Genomic DNA, 22,944 nt, shown 5'->3' with positions numbered 1-22,944 from the left:
AGTGGGTCACCCTTTTTTGTGAAAGTGACAGTTGTCCCTGTCATTTTACTGACTCGAATTAAAAATCAGACTATAAATCATTTTCTTAGCAATGTCTTAAATTAGCTGTCAAATTAAGTAGCCTCACACCCTTGTTTAACCCACTAATTAGCAAAATGGCTGGATTCTTACCAGCTGATTTTTCATTTCCTGTTTATTGACAGCTCAACTTTTTAATTTTATATTTTACGGATGCCATTGTTGCCATTACACAACGTTTTCACGACAAATATTTTTTTAAGCTACCAACATTCCGGTAGTGTTGAGAAATTAGTATGTTTTTATGACATTATCTGTTCATTACTTAAGACATGCTTAAGCAACGTTTATAGGTCAAAATAATTTAATCACTACTTAAAGCTTTAAGTAGTAATTTGTTAAAACAATGATTAGAAGATGATTAGCTGATTTTTATAAGTAAGGCTGTTAGTCTTATTTAAAAATCACCAGGCACCTACTTTTTGACCGATTTCGATAACTCTTCGTTGTAGTCAGGAAGATTTTTATGGTATGAAAAATAAAAAAGTTACCCAGATAAATAAAAAATACGAAAGAAAATTCATATAACTTGTGGTCTCCATAGTTCTCCCGGAACGCGGGTGAAACCGCAGGGAACAACTAGTAAAAATAATAATGACCTATATGAAACTTATCTACACTACCTACTCTCAAAGAACTTCCTCCGTTTTGGGAAGTCGGTTAAAAATAAGAAGATACCGCTATTATTTAATGGTTGATTTTGTTTAGTGATTTTCATGAAGCGTAATCTGGGGGGAAATTATTGATTGACCGCATCTTTGTAAAACAAAAAAGAAACTCGACATTAACGGTCTTACTTATAAACGTGAATTAAATAATAAGTTATACTTAAGGGGTGTTTAAGAAAAAATCTTTCCCCTTACTTATAAAATCTCTAATCACCTCCTAAGCAACATTTTAACTAATCACTACTTAAAATCTTAAGTAGTGATTAAATGTTCGTTAAGACATGCTTAAGCAACGTTTATTAGTAGGAAATTTCTTAAACAGCCCTTAAGTATTACTTATATTTAATTCACGTTTATAAGTAAGGCTGCTTACGTATAAACGTGGCTTAACTAAATTATTTTCTTAGCAATGTCTTATATGAGTTGTCAAATTAAGTAGCCTCACACGGCCTTGTTTAACCCGCTAATTAGCAAAATGGCTGGATTCTTACCAGCTGATTTTTCATTTCCGGTTTATTGACAGCTCAACTTTTTAATTTTATATTTTACGGATGCCATTGTTGCCATTACACAACGTTTTGATGACAAATATTTTTTTAAGCTACCAACATTCAGGTAGTGTTGAGAAATTAGTATGTTTTTATGTCATTATCTGTTCATTACTTAAGACATGCTTAAGCAACGTTTATAGGTAAAAATAATTTAATCACTACTTATGGCTTTAAGTAGTAATTAGTTAAAACAATACTTAGAAGATGATTAGTTGATTTTATAAGTAAGGCTGTAAATACATCTGACGACATTTCAAAATAAGGGCTTTTCGCTGACGATGACGACAGGAATCGAGAGAATTCCTCAAAAATAAGCAGCAACTATTTCGTATTTGTTTTATTCGTATTGATAGGTATCTACCTATGTCTATGATCTATGAGGATCTAGGTGTAAGTATGCACTGCGTTTAGGTTATCCATTCTATGTACCTACATATACCTAACTAAAGTTAATAAAGTACTAACACACAGAGATATAATAAAAACTAGAAAATTGATCGAGCAAAATAAAATCTTTTTCCTTGGAAATACTTTTATTTTATTTATTTTTAGCCCATACTGTCCCACTGCTGGGCAAAGGCCTCCCCATCTTGCTTCCAGACTTCTCGATCTTTCGACCGAGCCCACCAGTCTCGACAATAGGCGTAATATTTAGGTACAGCTTAATTTCTCACTTCTTAAAAAAAATTGTGTGTATGGAGTTTCTTGACGATTCTTCTCTATAAGACCCACTTTTTGAATCGCACGACTAGCTTGACGTATCTTAAACACCTGTAGTAAGTCGATTTGAAATAAAAACCTTTGACTAATATCCTATTGTAAGTACTCCTAATTTTGCTGTGCCCGACATGTGAACTATTTATAAGTATAACCACACCTAAGAATACTTACATGTGGAAAGTAATAAAAGTATTGAGTAATAAGTTGTGAGTATTGTAAACATTCATAGACAATAATTCGTGTCTAATACTTACGTAGCTTTTAGTTGTTTTTATTATTTTATGTATTAGTTTATAAGTATTGTAATGTCATTTATGTACCTACCTATTGTATTTTTCTATAGGCCCTAGTTGCCTGCAATCATCGATCCTGCAATATAGGAATAAATAGAAATAGACAGCCGATGTCATTCATTCGTAAAAGACAACTGAGCGCAGTTTGAACCAAAACCTCTTTTTATATGCAAACCAAGTCAATTTTACAGAGTACCCACAAGACAACTTATTTTGACGAGCAGAAATTATTGTCCACCCACATTTTTATATTGTAACTGCATAGTCCTTTAACTTAACATCGTTGTATTTATTCATCTTTTCGATTGAAAAATAAAGTCTAGATGCAGGGATTTTTGCCTATAATTGCTTAAAATTACTCTTATAACTTCCCTAAGTCCTAAGCCCTATTAAAATGGTCGCCGGAAGACGCTGGATGCAGGTCGCCTCCAACAGGTATCTGTGGAGATCTAAGGGGGAGGCCTATGTTCAGCTGTGGACGTCCTATGGCTGAGATGATGATAATGATGAAGCCCTATTTGCGCTAACAAGGAAAACTGTTGTATCGGAAGTTTTAATATAATTAATTACTTAATAGTTTTAAAAATACTAGAGAAACACGCTTTTACGATGTTCTATCATGAAGTTCCAGTTAATAGGTATCTATCTTCCGACTCCATCATCAGATTAGTTCGACCATATTATTATAGGTAGTATTGTCATCAGAATTACATATTTACAGCTTCCCTTTTTTTCGACGCTACGATATTTGGAAGATAGTTAAATTAAATTACATTAGATTCCATTACATATTTATACACAGGGTCGACCTAATGGACTAAAGTCCATTTCACGAAAGAAGTCTCGCGGAAAATTGTGGAACTATATATTTTTGTACATATTTTCTGAGCTATCGCATAGACAAGAGCACTGCGTCTGCGGGACTTCTTTCAAGAAATGGATTTAAGATGCATTAGATTCCACACATACCTAATTACATATAAGTGGGCCGACCTAATAAAATATTTTTATGTAATTGCAAGAAGTATTTGTATGATTATCCAGCCCATGTATCAAGTAAGACTACAAGTTTATAGAAGTGCCTATTTTCAACTGCACATGCAAAATAATTCTCTCAAACAAAACCACAAGAAACAGCTAGTATAAACTAATTACCAATGACGTCAGGTAGCGTGTTGCTAATCACATTGTAGGAGGCGCCTGACCACTAATTACTTATTATTACTGGCAATTAACCACTTAGGTACTAGGGTTACCAACCTTTTTTTCGAGAAAAAATTTAGCTATGACTACGTTGGAGAAGAAATAAAAATATATTTTCCAAAAAAAACGTAACGTAGTAGGTACCTACTTTTACCTACTTATTATTTTTTTAAACGGTTAAAGACAATTTTGTTTGATGTTCTTGTAGAGGTTAATAAATTGGTGTTACTTTTAAAATATTCAAAAGCCTCATCACCCTTTAGGCCGGATACCAGCCAATTAAAAGAAAAAACAGTATTTTGGTATACATATTTGTACTATATACTTAGGTAATATTATGAAGGTACCTGAAACCCATGTGTAATATACATTTTTTTCACTCGCATTTAGTACCTACCTATAATGTATCGAAAAACAGTATGTTTGGGAACCCTAGCACTTACCTACGTAACAAAGCCACCTGTTTGCCTGACGTTCCCTGTAGGGGCGGTAATACCTAGGTAATTTACAAAGCTATAGCACTATATTTTTTGCAATGGTTTTTTTATGGATATTAGGGCTCAGTTTTTTATATTGGTAATGACTAGGGAGGGATGGTGAGATGGTAGGGGCGGGTCAAATAGGAATTATCTAAGATCTGAGTTTTAATCGAGCGAATTTAAAAAAAGGGAGTTTAGTTCGGCCCGTGTAAACAAACGTTATGGTGCGTTTAAAAATCCTAGTGCGCATGTACTTTTTAAGTTGACTGTGATTTATCTTTGTTAGGTGAGATTAAAACACCAAAACTGATCGCGAACAAAATACGTATCAGATGGGTACGCGTTAACTCGAGTCCAAACCTGCGGCTAGTATGTGTTCACGAACAAATATTGGAATTTAGCGTATCCTAGGTTTTAGAAATGTTCGCACGCAATTTGTTACTGTTTGCTGGAGCGAGTAGACCAGAAGAAACATTTGTATGCGTCACAGTGCCGCACACCGGTGCAATCTTTTTATATTGTTAGCTGATCATTATTAGGTACTACAACAGGTACTTATCTGTGGAGATCTAAGGGGGAAGCCTATGTTCAGCAGTGGACGTCCTATGCCTGAGATGATGATGATGACTACTTGCGTCGATCTGTTCGAATGACAGTCGACCAAAAGATTGTTACTTACGTAGCTGTTTTCAACAGTTTCATCATTAGTGACTTTGTTTGTTACGTTTTCTGTGATATAGTTAAACCGATTGAGATAAAGTCGTCGTGGAGATAAATTTTAGTAGCTACATAAAGGTTTTTACCTTGGAGTGTGTAAAAGAAGATATGAATAAGTAAGGTTTAGTTTTCAATTCTAACCTTGAGAAGATTTTTTTTTTTTCAGGTTAGTATAATCATCGGCAAGGATATTGAGCCCTGACGTTCACCTGCGCAGAAGCGATTTATTGGTTTATTGCCATAAGTGTACAGTGCGCAAAGGATCCCCACTCTTCCGCCGAGAGCTCATTATCCGTGCCAATAACTATAATACAGCCTGTACAGCGGAAGGTTGTAAGCTATATTTGCTTAGGGTGCGCGGTGTATTAGCTACGGGATAGTATCGCTGGCGTTTACTATTGGAATATATACTTTAGGCTGCCAAATGTAGGAAAAAAACACAGTTTTACAGTATAAAAATCGTTTATTTCCTTAGAACTATGATACATTAACTTAGGTATCTATATTTATATGCACTCAACATTACAGCTGATTGAAAAGCCGCCATTTTATTTAATTAGTTCAACATTCACCCACCGCGGCGCTAGTTGTCTCTCATTTTCAATATGGCGTCTACTACACAGCTTGTGTTTTTATAATAAGTTTTACATATTATTTTAATTGCTCATTTCTGTTGCATATCATACTCATCAAAGTTGTCAAATTCATTTTAAAAAAATACCAAATTTATCTACTTATATACAAGAGTAGATTTGCATTTTTTTAGTTAAATGGTATAAGTTTGCTAAAGCATACAGCTTTTTTTTTAGGTGGCTACAGGCTTATTTTTGAGGCGATTCAAAATGTTAAGTTCATTTTGAAAATAGGGTCGACATGTTTTAGAAAAGAGACTAATATCCCTTTTTAAATTAAACCAGAGTATAATTCAACTATAAGGAAAGGATTTGCTTTGATAAAGCCAATAAAAACAGCCTGTATTATAAAAAACTAATATATTAATTTTCCTTATTTATTTATTTCATATAAAATGCATACAATTTATACAAACGAGTATAAAAAGGCTCAGATCATTCACTCATTATGGGTATCATTCACTCTTTTGATTGTCATTCATTCGTTCTTTGCTTCGTTCAAAAGAAGACCTTTTTGATAAATTACTTACAACATGAGGTTACCAATTGCAGTCAAAGTTAACCTATACATACATATATTACATTTTTTCTGATTTTATATACATAGTTATGTAACAAAAGCTATTATTACTAGAAATATTCTTAAATAACAATGTTTTTTTTTACTATTAAACTGGCATTAAGCTAGTAATACCAAGATTGAATGAAATTATTCACTCATTCATTCTTTGACTGTCATGTTATGGATGTATGGAAGATTTTTCGACTTGACAATCATCGGCACGAATCTTGAGCGCTGACATTCACCTGCGCAGAAGTAATTTATTAGGTCCCTTTTGTGGTATGAAGTGAGCGCGGGGGCGGGCTAAAGCGGTGATTGGCCCGCAGCGCATCGCGTCATAGCCGTCACTCGGGATTGGTTCTTTGCTAATAAATCACTTCTGCGCAGGTGAAAGTTAGCGCTCAAGATTCGTGCCGATCATTAACAATAATAAACCATTAAGGTACGTTCTGAACACTAGCTGCCGACTACAACTGCATGTGCGGTCGGCAGTTGGCATTAAAAACGTACCTTTATGAAAACATATACTTTTTTCATACATGAATATCAAATACTTATTTCGTCATAATCTGTCTTTAAACAAAGTTTGTTTATTTGTATGTACTTTTGAAAATATTACTAATGTAAATGCATGATTTGTATTTCTGTTATTTTCGTAATTAAATGATATTTTAATGTCATTAAAATATTGCTATAAACATTGGACTATCTATATAATTATAATCTAAGAACGGAAGGAGTAATTTACGTAGAAAATCATAGATATTTTTTTAAATAAAAAAAGTAAAAATAAACGAATTTTTACTATATTTTTTTAAAATTGAAGCACATAGTTGTAGGAATCTTATTCTAGATCTCGTTAGAAAATAAATTGCTCTTATTATACTTTGAATGTGCTTACAAACAAATATTATTGAAGTTTTTGGTTGTTACAGTCAATGGTTGCTCAATCACTAAATGGTTGCTAGTCATCTGGTTTTTGTAACCAACGTCATCTAATTTATGGTTTAAAAAAAACACGAAGGCTTTTTAGTCCTATTTGGTCATATGATAGTTTTAGCTACATATTAATTAAGCCCGTATTTTTTACTATGTGGTTGCTCAAAATAATCTTATAGCAATTGGTTGCTCAGTGACTATAAAGTAAAAGGTTGCTTAGTTGACACCTATAGCACCATAGTGTATGGTTGGTTTTGTTAAAATAACTATAGTGTATGGTTACGCTATATAAAGCTAAAGCTGATGGTTGTCATCACATTCTGGTTGACTCTGCAACTTTGGTATTCTGGAGTATTTGTAGAATATGGTTGCTCGTAACTAGTTAGTTTCAGTTGAAAAGTTTTTGGTTAACTGTATTTATTTATATTTAAGTCCAAAAACTTGTAACTATTTGGTTCTTAAAAGTTTCTGTTTGACCTTAGATAATGGTTGCTGAATCTAAACTTTATAGTAGAAGGTTGCGCCAACCAAACACTAAATCCACTGTAGTTTCTTATAACTGCTAGCAGCATGAATAGTTGCTGTAATCTGTACTTTATAAGACCGCCATAGTGAAAGGTTGCTGAATACAAATTGCATAGTGTGTGGTTGTTTAGAATTTGCCCTGTTGTTTAGCGTCGGCCGCGAATTTTCTCACGTGTACTATGTAGTCCAACATCACAGTTGCGAAGGCGGCGTCGAGCACAAATTGGGGGATTTTACCTGTAAATGAAGTAAAATATTGTTATGTGAGATGTTAGGCTTCCTGGCTACTGATATCATAAACACAAAATTTTGAAGAAACTTGGCAGTAATATTGCTTGAAAAATATTTTTATCTGGGGACGTTTTCCTTAGGGAAGCGGAGAAAGCTAGTTTTGCTTTGACTGAATATAAAGTTAAGCAGACTTTGGCAAGGTCAAAATAAATAAATATATGATCATCTTGTATCGTGTTCCTCCTTCGGCTGTCATTGAAACCTCTTTGACAGTAGTTACGTGTAGTCAGAAGCTCAAAAAATTTAATAACCAGTCTTAGCAAGGGTTATCTAAATATCCAGGTAACTGGGTTAAGAAGACGCATGTAAAACTTAGTTGCGTCTAGTAAGACTGGAAGCCATCCCTAACAGGAAGAGGCTAGGCAGTTCCTTATAAGAACTTACCTTTAAGATCACAGCACATAAGCCATTGGAAGGTGGTGTGCGTCTCGATCTTGCCGCCTGAAGTCTGTACCGTTCGCGGCTTGAGGAACCAGCACCCGACCTTGTTTTGACCTCTGGAAATCAAGGAAAATTATTTGATTAATATGATCCGTTTTAATGAAAATATTTTTATACCTACAGTGCGCAAATATTTTCAGAATAAACAAGATTTGTAATCATGTTTTTTTTTTGCCTCTTCTATCCTCTATGTAATATGGCACTGACACTAAAATATCAATATATAATTTATTCGAATCTTGAATATCCAATGAAAACAACGGCTGAGTCTGTGTGTCTGTTTTTCAACTTCTGGTTTTAACTACACACAGATGATACTACTTAACAAGCCCAAGACTCTTCCTCTTAAGACCTCATACATATGGCTATATGATATATAAAAACACACTTTTACCCAAGAACATACCCTAAAAAGAAACTCCACATCCTCGCTCCTCTAGACCCTTAAAAACCTTTCCCAGCAACTTCTAGCAGAATTCTTAGTGACCTTACATGATAGAAAAACCTGTCCAAAAAGACCCAAAATCTCAAAAAAATCCCTAGAATCTTAGAAAAATCACAAAAAAACTCGCCAAAAACCCTTAAATAACTTTCCTAGCAACTTCTAGAAGGACTCTTAGTGACCTTGAATCCTAGAAGTACACCAAAAATTGCACGTTTTTTGCCAAATCTTACCTGACCATATCCCTATGCGGCGGGTACCCCGGCACGGTGACACTGACGCCGCTGCTGATGTAGCTGTCAGGGTCGGCAGACACCACCTGACCCTCTTTGGACAAAGGCGCTGTACGACGGAGGATCACGAAGTCTGTCTGTCTGGCTGTTTGTATGATCTCCACAAAGATTGTACTACTAAACTAGCCCATTTTTTCTTCTAAGACTCCTTATAGCTATTTGAGATACTACAAAATTTTCAAAAACACACTTCACCCTAAAAAAAATCCTAAAAAGAAACTCCACATCCTAGCTCCTTTGATTCTTCGAAAAACCTTTCTAAATATTTCTAGAAGGACTCTTAGCGACGTTAGATCCTAGAAAAACCTGTCCAGAAAGACCAAAAATTGCCAAAAATCTTAGAAAACTCACCAAAAACTGGCCAAATACCCTTAAATAACCTTCCTAGGACTCTTAGTGACCTTGGATCCTAGAAGTACACCAAAAATTGCACTTTTTTGCTAAATCTTACCTGACCATATCCCTATGAGGCGGGTACCCCGGCACGGTGACACTGACGCCGCTGCTGATGTAGCTGTCAGGGTCGGAAGACACCACCTGACCCTCTTTGGACAAGGGCGCCGTGCGACGGAGGATCACGAAGTCTGTCTGTCTGTCAGTTTGTTTGTATGATCTCCACAAAGATTGTACTACAAAACTAGCCCTTTTGCTCCTAAGACCCCTTAAGGCTATTTGAAACACTCGAAAATTTCCAAAAATACACTTTCACCCTAGAAACTTCCCTAAAAAGAAACTCCACATCCTAGCTCCTTTGATTCCTCGAAAAACTATTCTAAAAACTTCTAGAAGAACGCTTAGTGACCTTAGATCAAAGACACAGAATCTCAAAAAATTGCCAAAATTCCTTAAAGTCTTAGCAAAATCACCAAAAACCCGCCAAATACCCTTAAATACCCTCCCTAGCAACTTCTAGAAGGACTCTTAGTGACCTTGGATCCTAGAAGAACACCAAAAATCACATTGAAAACTGCACTTTTTTGCCATATCTTACCTGACCATATCCCTATGAGGCGGGTACCCCGGCACGGTGACACTGACGCCGCTGCTGATGTAGCTGTCAGGGTCGGAAGACACCACCTGCCCCTCTTTGGACAAGGGCGCCGTGCGACGGAGGATCACGAAGTCTCTGGGTGCTATAATACCTCGACCTCCACCGGCGGTGACCTGGTAGGACAGGTCTACGCCGGGACCTACTTCCTGAAAGTTAAGGTGGAAATTTTAATAAAGAATAAAGATTTGCAAAATGTAAATATTAGTACTAAAAAGGAAGGCCTAGTGGTTATAGCACACCTCTTGGACACCAATGATTGTATAAAAGAGAAGGAAAACATCTTGACCTGGACTTTAAGTCTGAAATTGTATCCGCCTTTAACCAACGTTAAATTATGGGCAATTGTTGACATTTTCAAATCTTGGCTATCGTTAAAGAACCCAGAATGTCGGACAACCAGTTTTACTAAAGGGCATCGGGTTACCCAGGTAAATGGGTTGAGGAGATCAGATAGTCAGTCGCTCTATGTGACAGCTGCTCAGCTGAATGCAGTTAGACTGGAGGCCGACCCCAACATAGTTGTTCAAAGGCTAGACAGTTAATATACTCTAGCTGCATCTGTTTAGACTGGAAGCCAACGCCAACATTGTTGGAAAAAGGTTTGGCAGTTGATGTATTATATGAAAAACTAGCGATCCATTCCGGGCTTTGCACGGGATAACAGTATTTCCCCCATTTAATGTATGTTCTCATACAAATAAACCTTCCTCTTTAATCACTCTATTAAAAGAAACCTCTAATAAAAATAATTAAAGGGACATAGGGACAGAAAAAGCGATTTTGTTTTATACTATATAGTGATTAACGTGAAACTTGCTGCAATGTGCACTTACCTTTATAAGCTCACTCTTCAATATGGTGGGGTTCCACTCTGGCAGTTTAGTGAGATTATCTCTGAACTCTTCGTATAAAAACTGTGGTGGGGCTTCTACTACACCCTGGAAAAAGAAATTACAAAATAAACCAAGTGGTCCAATACGGGTACCGGTAGTTACTTTTTAAGAATAGGTATCTTACGGTGGATTTTTATAACTTATCGAATTTTCTACGATGAGCAATTGAATATTCACACTAGCTCAATCTCTAATCACAAAGCTAAGGATAGGTAAGTTGTAGAAATGTTTGAGAATAAATAGAAAATTTTGAGAAAAGCTGTTTTTTTTTTAAATTAAGCAATTTGAGCACGCGTGGTGATTAACGCTCAATCTTTCTCTGTAGAGGAAGAGGCTGTGCCCAGCACACGCTTAAAAGGATGATGATAATGATATACATATATTTTTTACATTATTAAATTTTCAATTATATATCGGGTGTGTCGTTCATAATCACATTAAATGAAATGCGTTAATATACTGGTTAATATATGTCGATTAACAGAAATAAAAAAGAAAAGTACGTAAAAACAAAAAAATGAATTTTTCAAACAAAGTAAATAGAATAAAAATGTGCGAAAATTAGAACACCATATAAAAGTCAGTATTTACAAACAACTGAAATTCTCCCTTGAAAACTGACAGCTGTCAACTGATCAAAACATTCAATACTCCGAACTTTATCTCTGCTTTACACATGATGTTGTAAATTATAAAAACGAAAAATGACTCCTGTGGTTAAACCACTGAATGGATTGGGTTATTTTTTTACAACTCGCCATAGAATATCATAAAGTATATGTGATAGGATTTAATGTGATTATGAACGACACACTCTGTATATAATTATATTATAGAATTTCAAATCATTCTTGAGAAGATTTAGGAAAAAACTTTAGACCTTACCTCATAGCAACATGACAATTATTATGATGCAACAATAGACAAAGATTGTTCCAAAGAATATAAGCGGCTTAATTTTATTTATTATTTACCTTTTGAACGATAATGTAATATTTAATCCGCATTTAAATAATGATGGCTTAAATTCTGATATTTTATCGAACACGCATGATAGATTAATTAATAGGTACATACATATTTACTCATTAATAGGTAATCAAATTAAGACGGTTTGTTTCCACATGAGAGCCAACGCACTGCAAACTTTCAGTTGGCCGATAGTTTTTTTGGGCTCATAATTCAGTATGAAGATGAATGGTAGTACGCACATTACAAAGATCAGATATTTATCCGGTACCAGAATGACTGAAAACTATGATTGGAATCAAGATTTTGCTACCCATTCGATCAACATGCAGGCCGACTATTTAGTGTGCATGGGAGTGTCCCTAACTTTTCCAAAGTACAGTGTTATTTTCGGTTAATCAGTAACTCTGCCTGACTTTCGCATCAAAGCTACTACACCGATTTAAAAGAAAGCTACAACTATAGTCAAGTCTGAGAAAAGACATATGCTATATTTTTTTACTCGAGAGCGACAAGACTTTTCAGGAACAGGGAGGCACCACAAGAGGAAAACTTTGTTAATTTGTTTAACTTAAAAACTACTGAACCGATTTGAAAAATTCTTCACTGTTGGAAAGCTACACTCTTCCCGAGTAACACAGGCTATATTTTATCCCTGTACGGGCAGTTTTTCGCACTGTTTTCAATTAAATAACTAAAGAAACATAAAATAAGCCATATAATACTTACAGTAAACCTATAAACCTTGCCAAACTGTTCAGTCTTCTTAGATTCCACGACGTCTCCCTTCGAGCCTTTCTTCTCGACGCTCCAGTTCGGCAAGTTCACAATACGGAATGCATTGTGCATGCTCTCCTCCGCTTGAGCTTTGTATTCGTCTATCTGTGGGACAAAATAACTTAATTTTAATATAGGAATTAAAAGAAATAAAGGACAGGTGGTAATTTTAGGGTTAATCGTGGTGGCCTAATGGGTAAAGAACCAACCTCTCAAGTAAGTGAGATCCAAGAACCAATGCAACTTTTCGAAGTTTGTATATAGTAGAGTAGTAGTATATCTTGGACACCAATGACTGTGTTTCGGATGGCACGTTAAACTGTAGGTCCCGGCTGTCATTGAACATCTTTGGCAGTCGTTACGGGTAGTCAGAAGCCAGTAAGTTTGACAACCAGTATTGCTAAGGGGTATTGGGTTGCCCGGGTAACTGGGTTTAGGAGGTCAGATAGGCAGTCGCTCCTTGTAAAACACTGGTACTCAGCTGCATCCGATTAGGCTGGAAGCCGACCCCAACATAGTTGGGAAAAGGCTCGGGAGATGATGATAAAGAGATAATAAGGAACGGAATCCTTGGTACGTGAATCCGCCTTGCACTCGGCGGATTATTTTACAAGAATACTTACCTAAATTAATGCACTTTTAATAAGATAAGGAAATGACTTACAGTATCAAGCTAGACATTCGATAAGAATGAATAAATTGATTGCCGCTAATGAGATAATTGCCAAACATTATAATATTGATTACATAAATTATCCTTAATTACGTTTATGTACAGATAAAAATTCATAATACAATGATAAATAAATTATTTTGTTGGGTAGTAACTGAGTTGCTACCTAGTTTACTCGATCAGGGCCAAAGCCTGCCGGGGCTGCGGGATTGTTCGCGAGTCACCGCGGCGCTGGTACATAAATGGCTAAAGAAGAAACATGGGTTTTAGTCAGTAAGAGCCTGACACTCCCTCACGCTGCACCCGCAGCGGGAGGGGGTATTTGATAATTTCCCACCAAAATAAGGGAGTTTACGAGAGGATCTCGTGGCTAAGTAACAGCCACTCGAGTCCATCGTTGAAATAATGCTAAGCGAAGAGGGATGGGTAGCCGTCCATTTTATGATGAGTTCCTCTGTATTTCACAAGGCACGTTAAATGGGCCCAGGCTGTCATTTAAACATCATTGGCAATCGTTACGTTCATTCAGGAATCTGACAACCAGTCTTATCAATGTGTATTCGGTTGCCCAGGTAACTGGATAAAGGTCAGGTAGGCAGTCGCTCCGTGTGGCACAATGGTACTCAACGGCATTCTGTAAGACTGGAAGCCGGTCCCAAAGGAGATGAGCATATAGAAGTGGCCCAGTCGCCGACTCATACAAAGACAATTTACATATTTACACACACACAAATATGGCTCATACGCTTTCGTGAGATATAACATCGATACCTAAAGCTTTTAAATCTATATTTAGACTTACAGTCAACCATTCAGCATGGAATTCCTCTTCCTCAGTTCTATTGAACAGGAGTTTCATCCAATTGGCCACAGAGAAGCCAATCTTGTTCAATCTACTCTCATACTCCTCGTGATCTTTAACTTTCTCCAGTTCTTGTAATTGCTTCTCAATTTCTGGCTCCGGCAGTGAAGGTACGGTCGACGGTGAAGCGGCCATTTTGGATTTTTTTGAAGTTTCTTTCTTTTTACAAACTGTCACTTGTTTTTTTTTATTTATGCACTGATGAACTGTTTAATGAAGATTTTTTTAGATAAAGGGCCGATTGTTCAATCGCTAACCTAACTTTTATCTGAAGAATGTTTGACGTTTTGACAGCTTTTTAAAAGAAGCTTTTTAAACCGCCATATTTATTCCTCGGATAGAAGTTAAGCGATGATTGAAAAATGGGCCCTTAGAATCGGAACCGTTTCGTAGTAAAATAGTGTGTTTCTACCTAAAATATTCTTAGGTCCTATTTAAAAATTATTTAAATAATTTATTACATTATTTCCGTATATATTTATTTATTGCAAAATTAAATTTTTAAATAAGATATTATTAGACAAGAATTTGCATTAAAATCAGATAAGTCTTTTACGTTGCCGAAAAAATGATAAAACTGAGTCGAATTTGAATATTGCGTCATAAGCAACATTTAATAAATCATATAAATAGCTGCATACGGTTTTTTGGCCGGAAGTGTACGTGAAGATTTGATTAGTCATATTGATCAAGGTGCAAGGCCACTAGACGGATGGGAGACCATAATTTTTCAACGTACCTATTGTATTTTTTCGCTCCTATTTAAGATTTAAATTTTAAATCTACGATTTGTTGTACCTATTTTTTGTATTAGGTATTCTGATTGTTTAGGTTTAAGTTTTTTAAAATAATTTTCATTCTAATTCATATCGTATACTTAATTAAGTTTAACATATAGTCATAAGAACCTCTATTGATGTCCTCCTAGCCGATTATTGGCTACAGAGCTGTTCTCATGTAAAGAGATTAGCCAACTGCGCAGGACATATTATAGTGCACAAGCATTTGCGCAGACACAGGTGCACTCTCTATTCCTTCACTCTCATAACCCTCTTACAGTTACAGCAAAACTATTTTGATAGACAAGACTTTATTCTTTTCAAGTCAAACTATGAAGAGATAACACGATTCTATTTTTTCTTTATCTATGTACAGACAACAGTACATCAACCTACCTCAATCTGTCAAATGTCTTCAATAGATATTCAACCTTATCACAATAGCGGAAGGTTAATGTTCGATTAGTAAAATTCAACAGATTCTGATAATGATAACTTACTGTTTACACTTATGATTGTTACTTTCACATAAAATATACACAAATAGTTAGTGCTATGTATGACTGATATTATAATAAAGAAGAGTTTGTTCGTTTGTTTCCTTGAAAGAATCCGATAAAAAAGTCTGTATTAGTTAGCTGTAGAGTGTTTATCCGAGTGCGGGATGTGGATCCTTCTTATTTGAAGAAGTCAAGCTATTCACGATAACTTTTCAACGACCAAAGAAGCGATGGATGGATTGCGTAAAAGTCGATATGGCTAGACATAATGTTGTATAAATAATATTGAGTAAGTAAGCAAAAAATATGCTGCGCCGATCACGAATAAAACTTGCAAATGCACCAATCGGCAAAATTCGGAGAAGCAAACTTATTTGATGAAAACTGTGCATCTGGTTATTATGAAGCTCAGTATAATCAGTATTAAGTCCTTTCTAAAGAAACAAACAGTTCCTCTTTACGAAACATCAATAAAATATAAGTACCTACTTTAAGATAACTTATTAGTTCAAAAGGTCATAACCACCACAGCGGCTGTCGCTTAAGACCTTTGACACACAATCCAATAGTTATTGTGTTAAGACAAGACAAAGACTAGTGTATTAGTTAAAGATGAATCATTCATAATACTTATTGTATAAGACTTTCATTGATATAACATTTATTAATTATACCTATGTATATTTTTGCAAAGACTTTCATTGATATAAAATTAATTATTTTTACCCATAATTTAGCAAAAGACATGCATTCATACAGAATTAAGTAATTATTTTAACTATATTTAAGCAAAGACATGCATTGATATAAAATTAATTAATTTTAACTATATTATTGCAAAAGGAAGTCGTTATTATGTAATGAGTTTTTGGTAATAATTACTGCTTTATGCATTTCATTAAATATGTTTATGATGATAATGTGGTCAAAGCGTCTCTGTTTTAAAATGGTTTTGAGTTATAAATGCATGTTATTGAAGTTAACGATATCTGATGTTACTAAGGAAACAAGTTTTTTTGGTTGCTTTATGACTATTTTAAAGCCAGCAAACCAACTATACAAAACTTCCCTTCTTCCTTCTTGATTATTTTCTTCTTTAAGAAAAGTAATTAACAACATTTTTTATATTAGTGACATTGAAAATTTGAACTAATCATGTTACTAATGAAATTACAAATATACAAAACATCTTAAATAGTTTTTTTTATGTATTTCAAACTATTGTTTAATTCATGATTAACATACTTATATTTGCCAAAATTATAATGATATCTCCTACCTCTTACCAGTTACCCTTTACACAAAACACTACGTATTATTTGTTTGATCATAAAAACAATTTCTTAAACCTTTTTTTTTTATTTTTTTTACACATGAATGTATTATACCGGATTATGATATATTTCTAGTTTTTTAACACACGAATTTTTAAAAACTTTTTTTATAAGTAAATTAACTTAAAAAAAAAAAAAAAATATTATTTAAATGTAAAAACACTTGTATTTTACCACTAAACGGTTACAAACGATGTTATTCCGTGGAACACAAAGATAAACTGTTCATAACTGTTTGGCTACAATCTAAGTGATATGCTTGTATGTTGTGTTATCTCTCTGTAGGCTTAGGTTAGTACTGTTGTGTACATAAGTTATTTTAATATTAGATAGTTATATCATACGGTATGAAGGCGATTTGTGATTGTGTATGTTTGTTACTTCTTTACGCGTAAACGGCTGAATGGATGATGATGAAACCGGGCAGTGATATAGCCTATTTTAATAAATGTAGGCTACTTTTTATTAGGCTGCTGAAAGTGGTTGCCTGAGAAAGTAGGTGAAACCGTTGACTATGAAAAGAAAATAATATTCTTCTATCATTAAGAAAAAAAATCGAAATCGGGTTTGTATTTTCGGGGATTAGTTTACATACAGACTAACATCTTTTTTATATTAGTTATTTCAACCGGAATACCTATCTATTAGCTGATACGGAAATTAATAACTTTTTTCGTCGCTAACCCAAATTTTCTGCACCCAAGTGTATTCAAATTAGGTACCTATACGATAAACACTACATTTTAAGGCCAGCAGTTCAACAGATAATGCCTACTAAAATACAAAACTAGGTCATACAGAAACAGACAGATATAAATATAAACATACATATATGTATTTTGTTTTGTTTATATAAATGGTCACTGACCTGCCGAGACAAGAACACAGCATTGTAATTTGCATACAGGTAAGCCCTTGGGGTAAAGCAGGTAAAAAACTATACTAATATTATTCATCTATACATACAGGGTTATAGGTAAAATACTAACAACCTCTCAGGACCATATTACTAATATCATAAACTAAAACTTTTGTTCTATGACTTTTAATAATTCTCAGATTTTAGTTCATCAAAATTTTCACACAAAAATTAAAATATTTCAAGTGTACGCTCTAAAAGTTACGAAGTCTATGCGAAGTACAGTAAACAGTAGTACAAAAGACAGCGGAGGGGAGCAGGGAGCGGGGCTCGGGCGGAGGGGGGGGGAGCGTTTGACCTATTTACGAGCGGCCGTCAGTCGTTTTTATGCGCCCGCGTCGCATCATACGTGTCCTTGTAGGGAAATTCGGTGGTGCGAATTTAATTATCTTTACAATATGGCGTATCGATATTCAAATTTCGAGTACACGGAAATGGTGCGAACGCTGGCTAAGTGTGATGACAATGTTTCGGAAGCCTGTCGCCAATACGCCATACGATTCCCAAACATCCCTACACCTAGCTGAGTAACAATGCTAGCCGCCACACAGCGGTTACGAGATTACGGGCAATTCCGGCATGCCATCAGGGATAGTGATCGTCCACCGAGGCACACAGTACGTGAAAAAGACGATATTTTGTTTTTTTATTTGGCCTTTTCGTAAAAAGGCGGGAAATCGTAGCGTAGCGAGTTACCAATTCAAAAGTATGACTAGGTACGAGAATAGTGCGCGGGAGGGTAGACAAAGATCTTGGTCTCTAAGGTCGACTAATCGCTCGACTGGTCTCGATCGGGCCTTTTGTTGGTGAAGAAATGGTAGAGGCGTGCTTATCACTATAGCAAAATAGAGTTGAAATGTGTTAGATAGACCAATGAAATCTTGTAGGTTTGTTTTTGGCAATTGTATTATGTTTTATAAAAAGTCATAGAACAAAAATTGTAGTTTATGACGTTAGTAATACAGTCCTGCAAGGTTGTTAGTGATTTACCAATAACCCTGTATAATAAATCTGTAGAAAAGTAATTTTTGTACATTGAAGAAATTGACAAAAAAAATAGCCAGCATGTTAAAGGATAACTAACAGAACCCATTTCCATCATTTTTGTCATTTTTGTCTGTTTGTCTGTTTGTCTGTTTATCTGTTTATCTGTTTGTTCGTTCGGGATTCACGTAAAATCTACGAATTCAACGCAGACAATGCTTATATACAAAAATTTTACGTAACTTGGGGTATTACTTAGTTTTTGTTTCATCGAAATCGATTCACTCTATCAAAAGATATGATTAATTTTGTGAATTCAAGATGTAAAATATTACGACACGCAATCTGTTTGTCAAAACTGCACATCTGAATGTTGTACTTATATTAGTTGATCGGCCTATTAATCTTTACACAGAAAATCACACCTTCATAAGTAACTTCGGAAGAAAAAAAAAAAAGAAAATTTTGTTTAGCCAAGGTTAAAGTAGCTCCATCTGTGGTAATCTGTGTTAAATAAATTATATAAAATTTGACAAAGGAGCGAGGTGGTAAATGACAACTAATTACCATACATTCTTTAAAGAGGATTATTATTTCAACAGATGGAGTTGTGTATTTTCCGTAATTCACCATATTTTAACACGTAGTGTAATTTTTCGATAGACATTTCAATAGTGTTTGTCAGTTTGCCGTGCCACATCAGAATCCAATTATAATTATTACCTTGATGAAAGGAAAATTAATAGTTCTCAGCCAAATTTAAAACGGTGCCATCTAAATAAATTTTTGAACATTATGTCAAAAATGATGACTTTAGTATAACAATTAATTATCATTTAAAGTTACAGATGGAGTTCATATCAGGATTTTTTCATAAACATAGTTTAGCTTATCTTCCACTAATGTGGTGGCCTTAAAACAAATTACTTTGAGTGAGTAGTATTAAGTAGACCTTAATTATTTTTTCTGATGCAAAATATGTAAACTTAATCCTAGAAGAAATGAGGATCTGTCTCTCGCAAGCGCTGCTAAGCGTGAGGTAGGTAGGTAATGTAGGATTCTGTAGCTTTAAGAACAAGCCCAGATACAAAGTGCAGATAAGAAATGGGAGCTTTCTCGATTTAATACCATACACACGTAAAATGCTTTATGCGTCTGAAAACCAACACATTGCGCGTCGCATACCAGAGACATGCTTACTTTCAACTTCTGATCGCAAATACACTGGTCACGATTACAAACAGTCTCAGTAGGACCCGAGCCAAGTCTAAAAAAACACCTTTTATATAAAACTACGTTTGATGTCATTCAATCACAAAGACAGAATTGTTTTCTGTTGAAAATCCTATCCACCTGTATCCTATCCTAATCCAGCATGCATTGCACAAAAACCAATGGTATCCTATTCGAGAAGTCAAAAGAGTCGACCTGCCAACGTCAGCTTCTGCGCTAAGCAAGTGTTCTTAATAGTACCATCAGAATTACATTCATCGTTGAATGAGGTGAATAAATTTTCAGAAACCGCAATAACAGTAGGAGCCAAAGCATATGATCGCTTCATAGAGCTCTGATTGGCCCCAGGTGACCAAGTCAGGTCTGATTTGTTCGTTCATCAGATCTTTGAAAGTGTTTCGGTGGATACTGTCGTCCTGTGTGACACAAAATATGGTATATAAACGTCTTCTGCAAGAGCGAAATTTTCCCGGTGTGTGCGGTAGTGACGCACAGTATACAACACTTATGTTTCTTTTGATTTGCTGGCTCCACCAAGAAATGACAAATTGCAAGCGTACATTTTGAAAATCTTGGCAAAACTGCAGGTTTCAAGTACGAACTCGGGCGTGTGAGTAGCGCGGGCGCCGCGCGTGCGTCGCGTTTTGCTGCCCTGCGGCATTTGCAGCGCGCTCGCGGCGCGCACGTGCCGCTCTCCTTGACGTTTAACTGCTAAGGCGTTTAGCGGGCGGCGGGGATAGCGGGCGAAGGGGTAAGAACGCAACTCGAGCGCCGCGTGCTCGCGTGCACATGCCGTAGGGCAGCAAAACGCGACGTTCACGCAGCGCGCTCGCGACGCCCGCGCCACTCACACGCCCGAGGATCGCGCACGCCTAATGTGGGGTCAGCCTTACCATAGTGAGTAAGTGCACAGAAAATCCCCGTCATACAAGTGTTTCTCCCCAGTAGTGAAACTATCCTACCCTATGCGCCTGCTGATGATGATGACTCATTTTATCATCCATCCAGCTATTCCCCAACTATGTTGGTGTTGGCTTCCAGTCACCGAATCTGTTTGAGTACCAATATTTTGCTTGGAGCGACTACCTATCTAGCTACCTTCAATCCAGTCAACTACACAAGACGATATCCATGGTAAGACTGACAGACTTTCTGGCTTCTGATTAGTCGCAGCAGCTGCAGAAAATGTACAAATGACAGCTTTGTCAGACTCAAAGCATATAGACATAGATTATAACTGTTTCCTGTGAAAATTATTTACGCACCATACGTTATAATTTTCCAAATTGGCTGACTGGATCCAGAGATATTCACAACGTCACAAACTTTACTTCTTTTGTTTAGATAAATGGTCACATCCACAACACAACCTTGATCAATGAATCTATGCGACTGCTAAGTGCTAATCCTAATTATACTGTCACGTGAAAGAATGCACCTACGGGATAAGTAGTATTTTGACTATTATATATTGCCCACGCAGACGAAGTTGCGGGCAACAGCTAGACTAGCTGTATAGACTATACTAATATGATAAAGCTGTTTATATCCTAACGGCTCCATAACTCATCATCATCATCCTCCGAGCCTTTTTCCAACTATGTTGGGGTCGGCTTCCAGTCTAACCGGATTCAGCTGAGTACCAGTGCTTTACAAGAAGCGACTGCCTATCTGACCTCCTTAACCCAGTTACCCGGGCAACCCAATACCCCTTGGTTAGACTGGTGTCAGACCTAAAGGCTCCGAAACTACTGCACCGAATTGAAAAAATCTTTCACTGTTGGAAAGCTACACTCTCCCCGAGTAACATAGGCTATATTTTATCCCGGTACGGGCAGTAGTTCCCACGGGACGCGGGTGAAACCGCGCGAAAACGGCTGGTTTGTTTATACAAATATGTGAATGACCTGTTGAGATTGTGAAGTAATTTGCATACAGGTAGGCCCTTGGGGTGAAGCAGGTAAAACTATACTAATATTATTCATGCGAAATAAACACCGTACCTTAGGCTGACCGTACCGTACCGTATTTTTAAATTACTAAATCGCTTTTGATGAAACTAATATTACTTTAATTTTCAGCGTAAAGTAACAGTCTTTCGCATAAGGTATCTTACAGTTGAACGGTTGAACTAATTTTGGAAACATTCTGTATGGATAAAAATTGACCTCAGAAGAAAGGAGTAAGATACAGTTTTGTTCAGGTGGCTAGTGCTCTAAGGAAATCATCTTGAGGAAACCTGGACTATATAGGCTGAAATCAGCAACCCGCATTTAGCAAGCGTGGTGATTAACGCTCAATCCTTCTCCATGTGGGAGGAGGCCGCAGCCCAGCAGTGGGACGACAAAAAGGCTGTAACAGTAGTGCGCTAAGTACATCAATGGAAACAGCTAATATTTTTAACCGACTTCCCAAAAAAGAGGTTTTCAATTTGACCGCGAATATATTTTTACACTAATTAATAATGAACTTTAATAGGTTTGCAAACTTGTTATTGTACGTTAGCATAATTATGTCAAGTTTTGACGTAACAAGAATATTTAAATAATATATGTTTTATCACAAACAATGAAGTTTAGTCATGCATATAATTTTCTTTGTTATTTCACTCATTCATTTATCGTAGTATATGCATGCATATTAAATTAATCATTGAGTAGTTTTCTGTGTAGTAAAATTGTTAATTAGGTAACTGAGTTCGTATTAAATATACAGTCTTTAGCTATTCCTTTATATTAGCAAAACAAGTTTAGTCGCTTATATGAAAGCATAAAAAACCAATTCGTTTTCGTTTACTACACAACTTCAAGAAATTTTCTTAAATTGTTTTGTTATAAAATTATCAAAAACCAATCATTTTCGCAATTAGGTGTAATATTATTAAGTAAGGATAGTTAATAAAGATATAAAGATGAAGTATAGAAGAAATTTTAATTACATTTGGAACAAACTAAAAAGAACGTAAATTTTATATTTTTTAACTTACTTCCTCAAAAGAAGGACTGTATTCTATTCTATCTCTGTTTGTAACAAATAGATAGGTAACACAAAAAAATATAGATAAAATTCTTCCTATTCACGTACATTTTATTAAGAGTTATAAACCCTATAACTACATTATCTATGTATAAACAGG

The 22,944-nt window shown here is 35.6% G+C and overlaps 1 protein-coding gene across 2 annotated transcripts in view; it reads right to left on the bottom strand.

The window, feature by feature from the left end:
* Positions 1-5,152: 5,152 nt before the first annotated feature.
* The window catches only part of LOC110384619 (steroidogenic acute regulatory protein-like), a 35,620-nt gene continuing 17,828 nt past the window's right edge, over positions 5,153-22,944 (bottom strand). Inside the window, exons 8-12 of one of the 2 annotated variants that reach the window (XM_064041960.1) lie at positions 12,477-12,629; positions 10,719-10,823; positions 9,826-10,031; positions 8,043-8,155; positions 5,153-7,604 (exon numbers count right to left, since the gene is read on the bottom strand). In XM_064041960.1, the coding sequence (XP_063898030.1) occupies positions 7,495-7,604; positions 8,043-8,155; positions 9,826-10,031; positions 10,719-10,823; positions 12,477-12,629 (687 nt within the window). In that variant the 3' untranslated portion in view covers positions 5,153-7,494. Of the gene's footprint in view, positions 7,605-8,042; positions 8,156-9,799; positions 10,032-10,718; positions 10,824-12,476; positions 12,630-22,944 lie in introns of those variants that run through there. The other variant, XM_064041959.1, reaches the window with a different exon arrangement.

The sequence above is a fragment of the Helicoverpa armigera genome, chromosome 27, assembly GCF_030705265.1.
Source record: "Helicoverpa armigera isolate CAAS_96S chromosome 27, ASM3070526v1, whole genome shotgun sequence".
Lineage (NCBI taxonomy): Eukaryota > Metazoa > Arthropoda > Insecta > Lepidoptera > Noctuidae > Helicoverpa > Helicoverpa armigera.
Note: the sequence above shows the minus strand (reverse complement) of the source record. Positions and strands in the feature narration are given on the sequence as shown.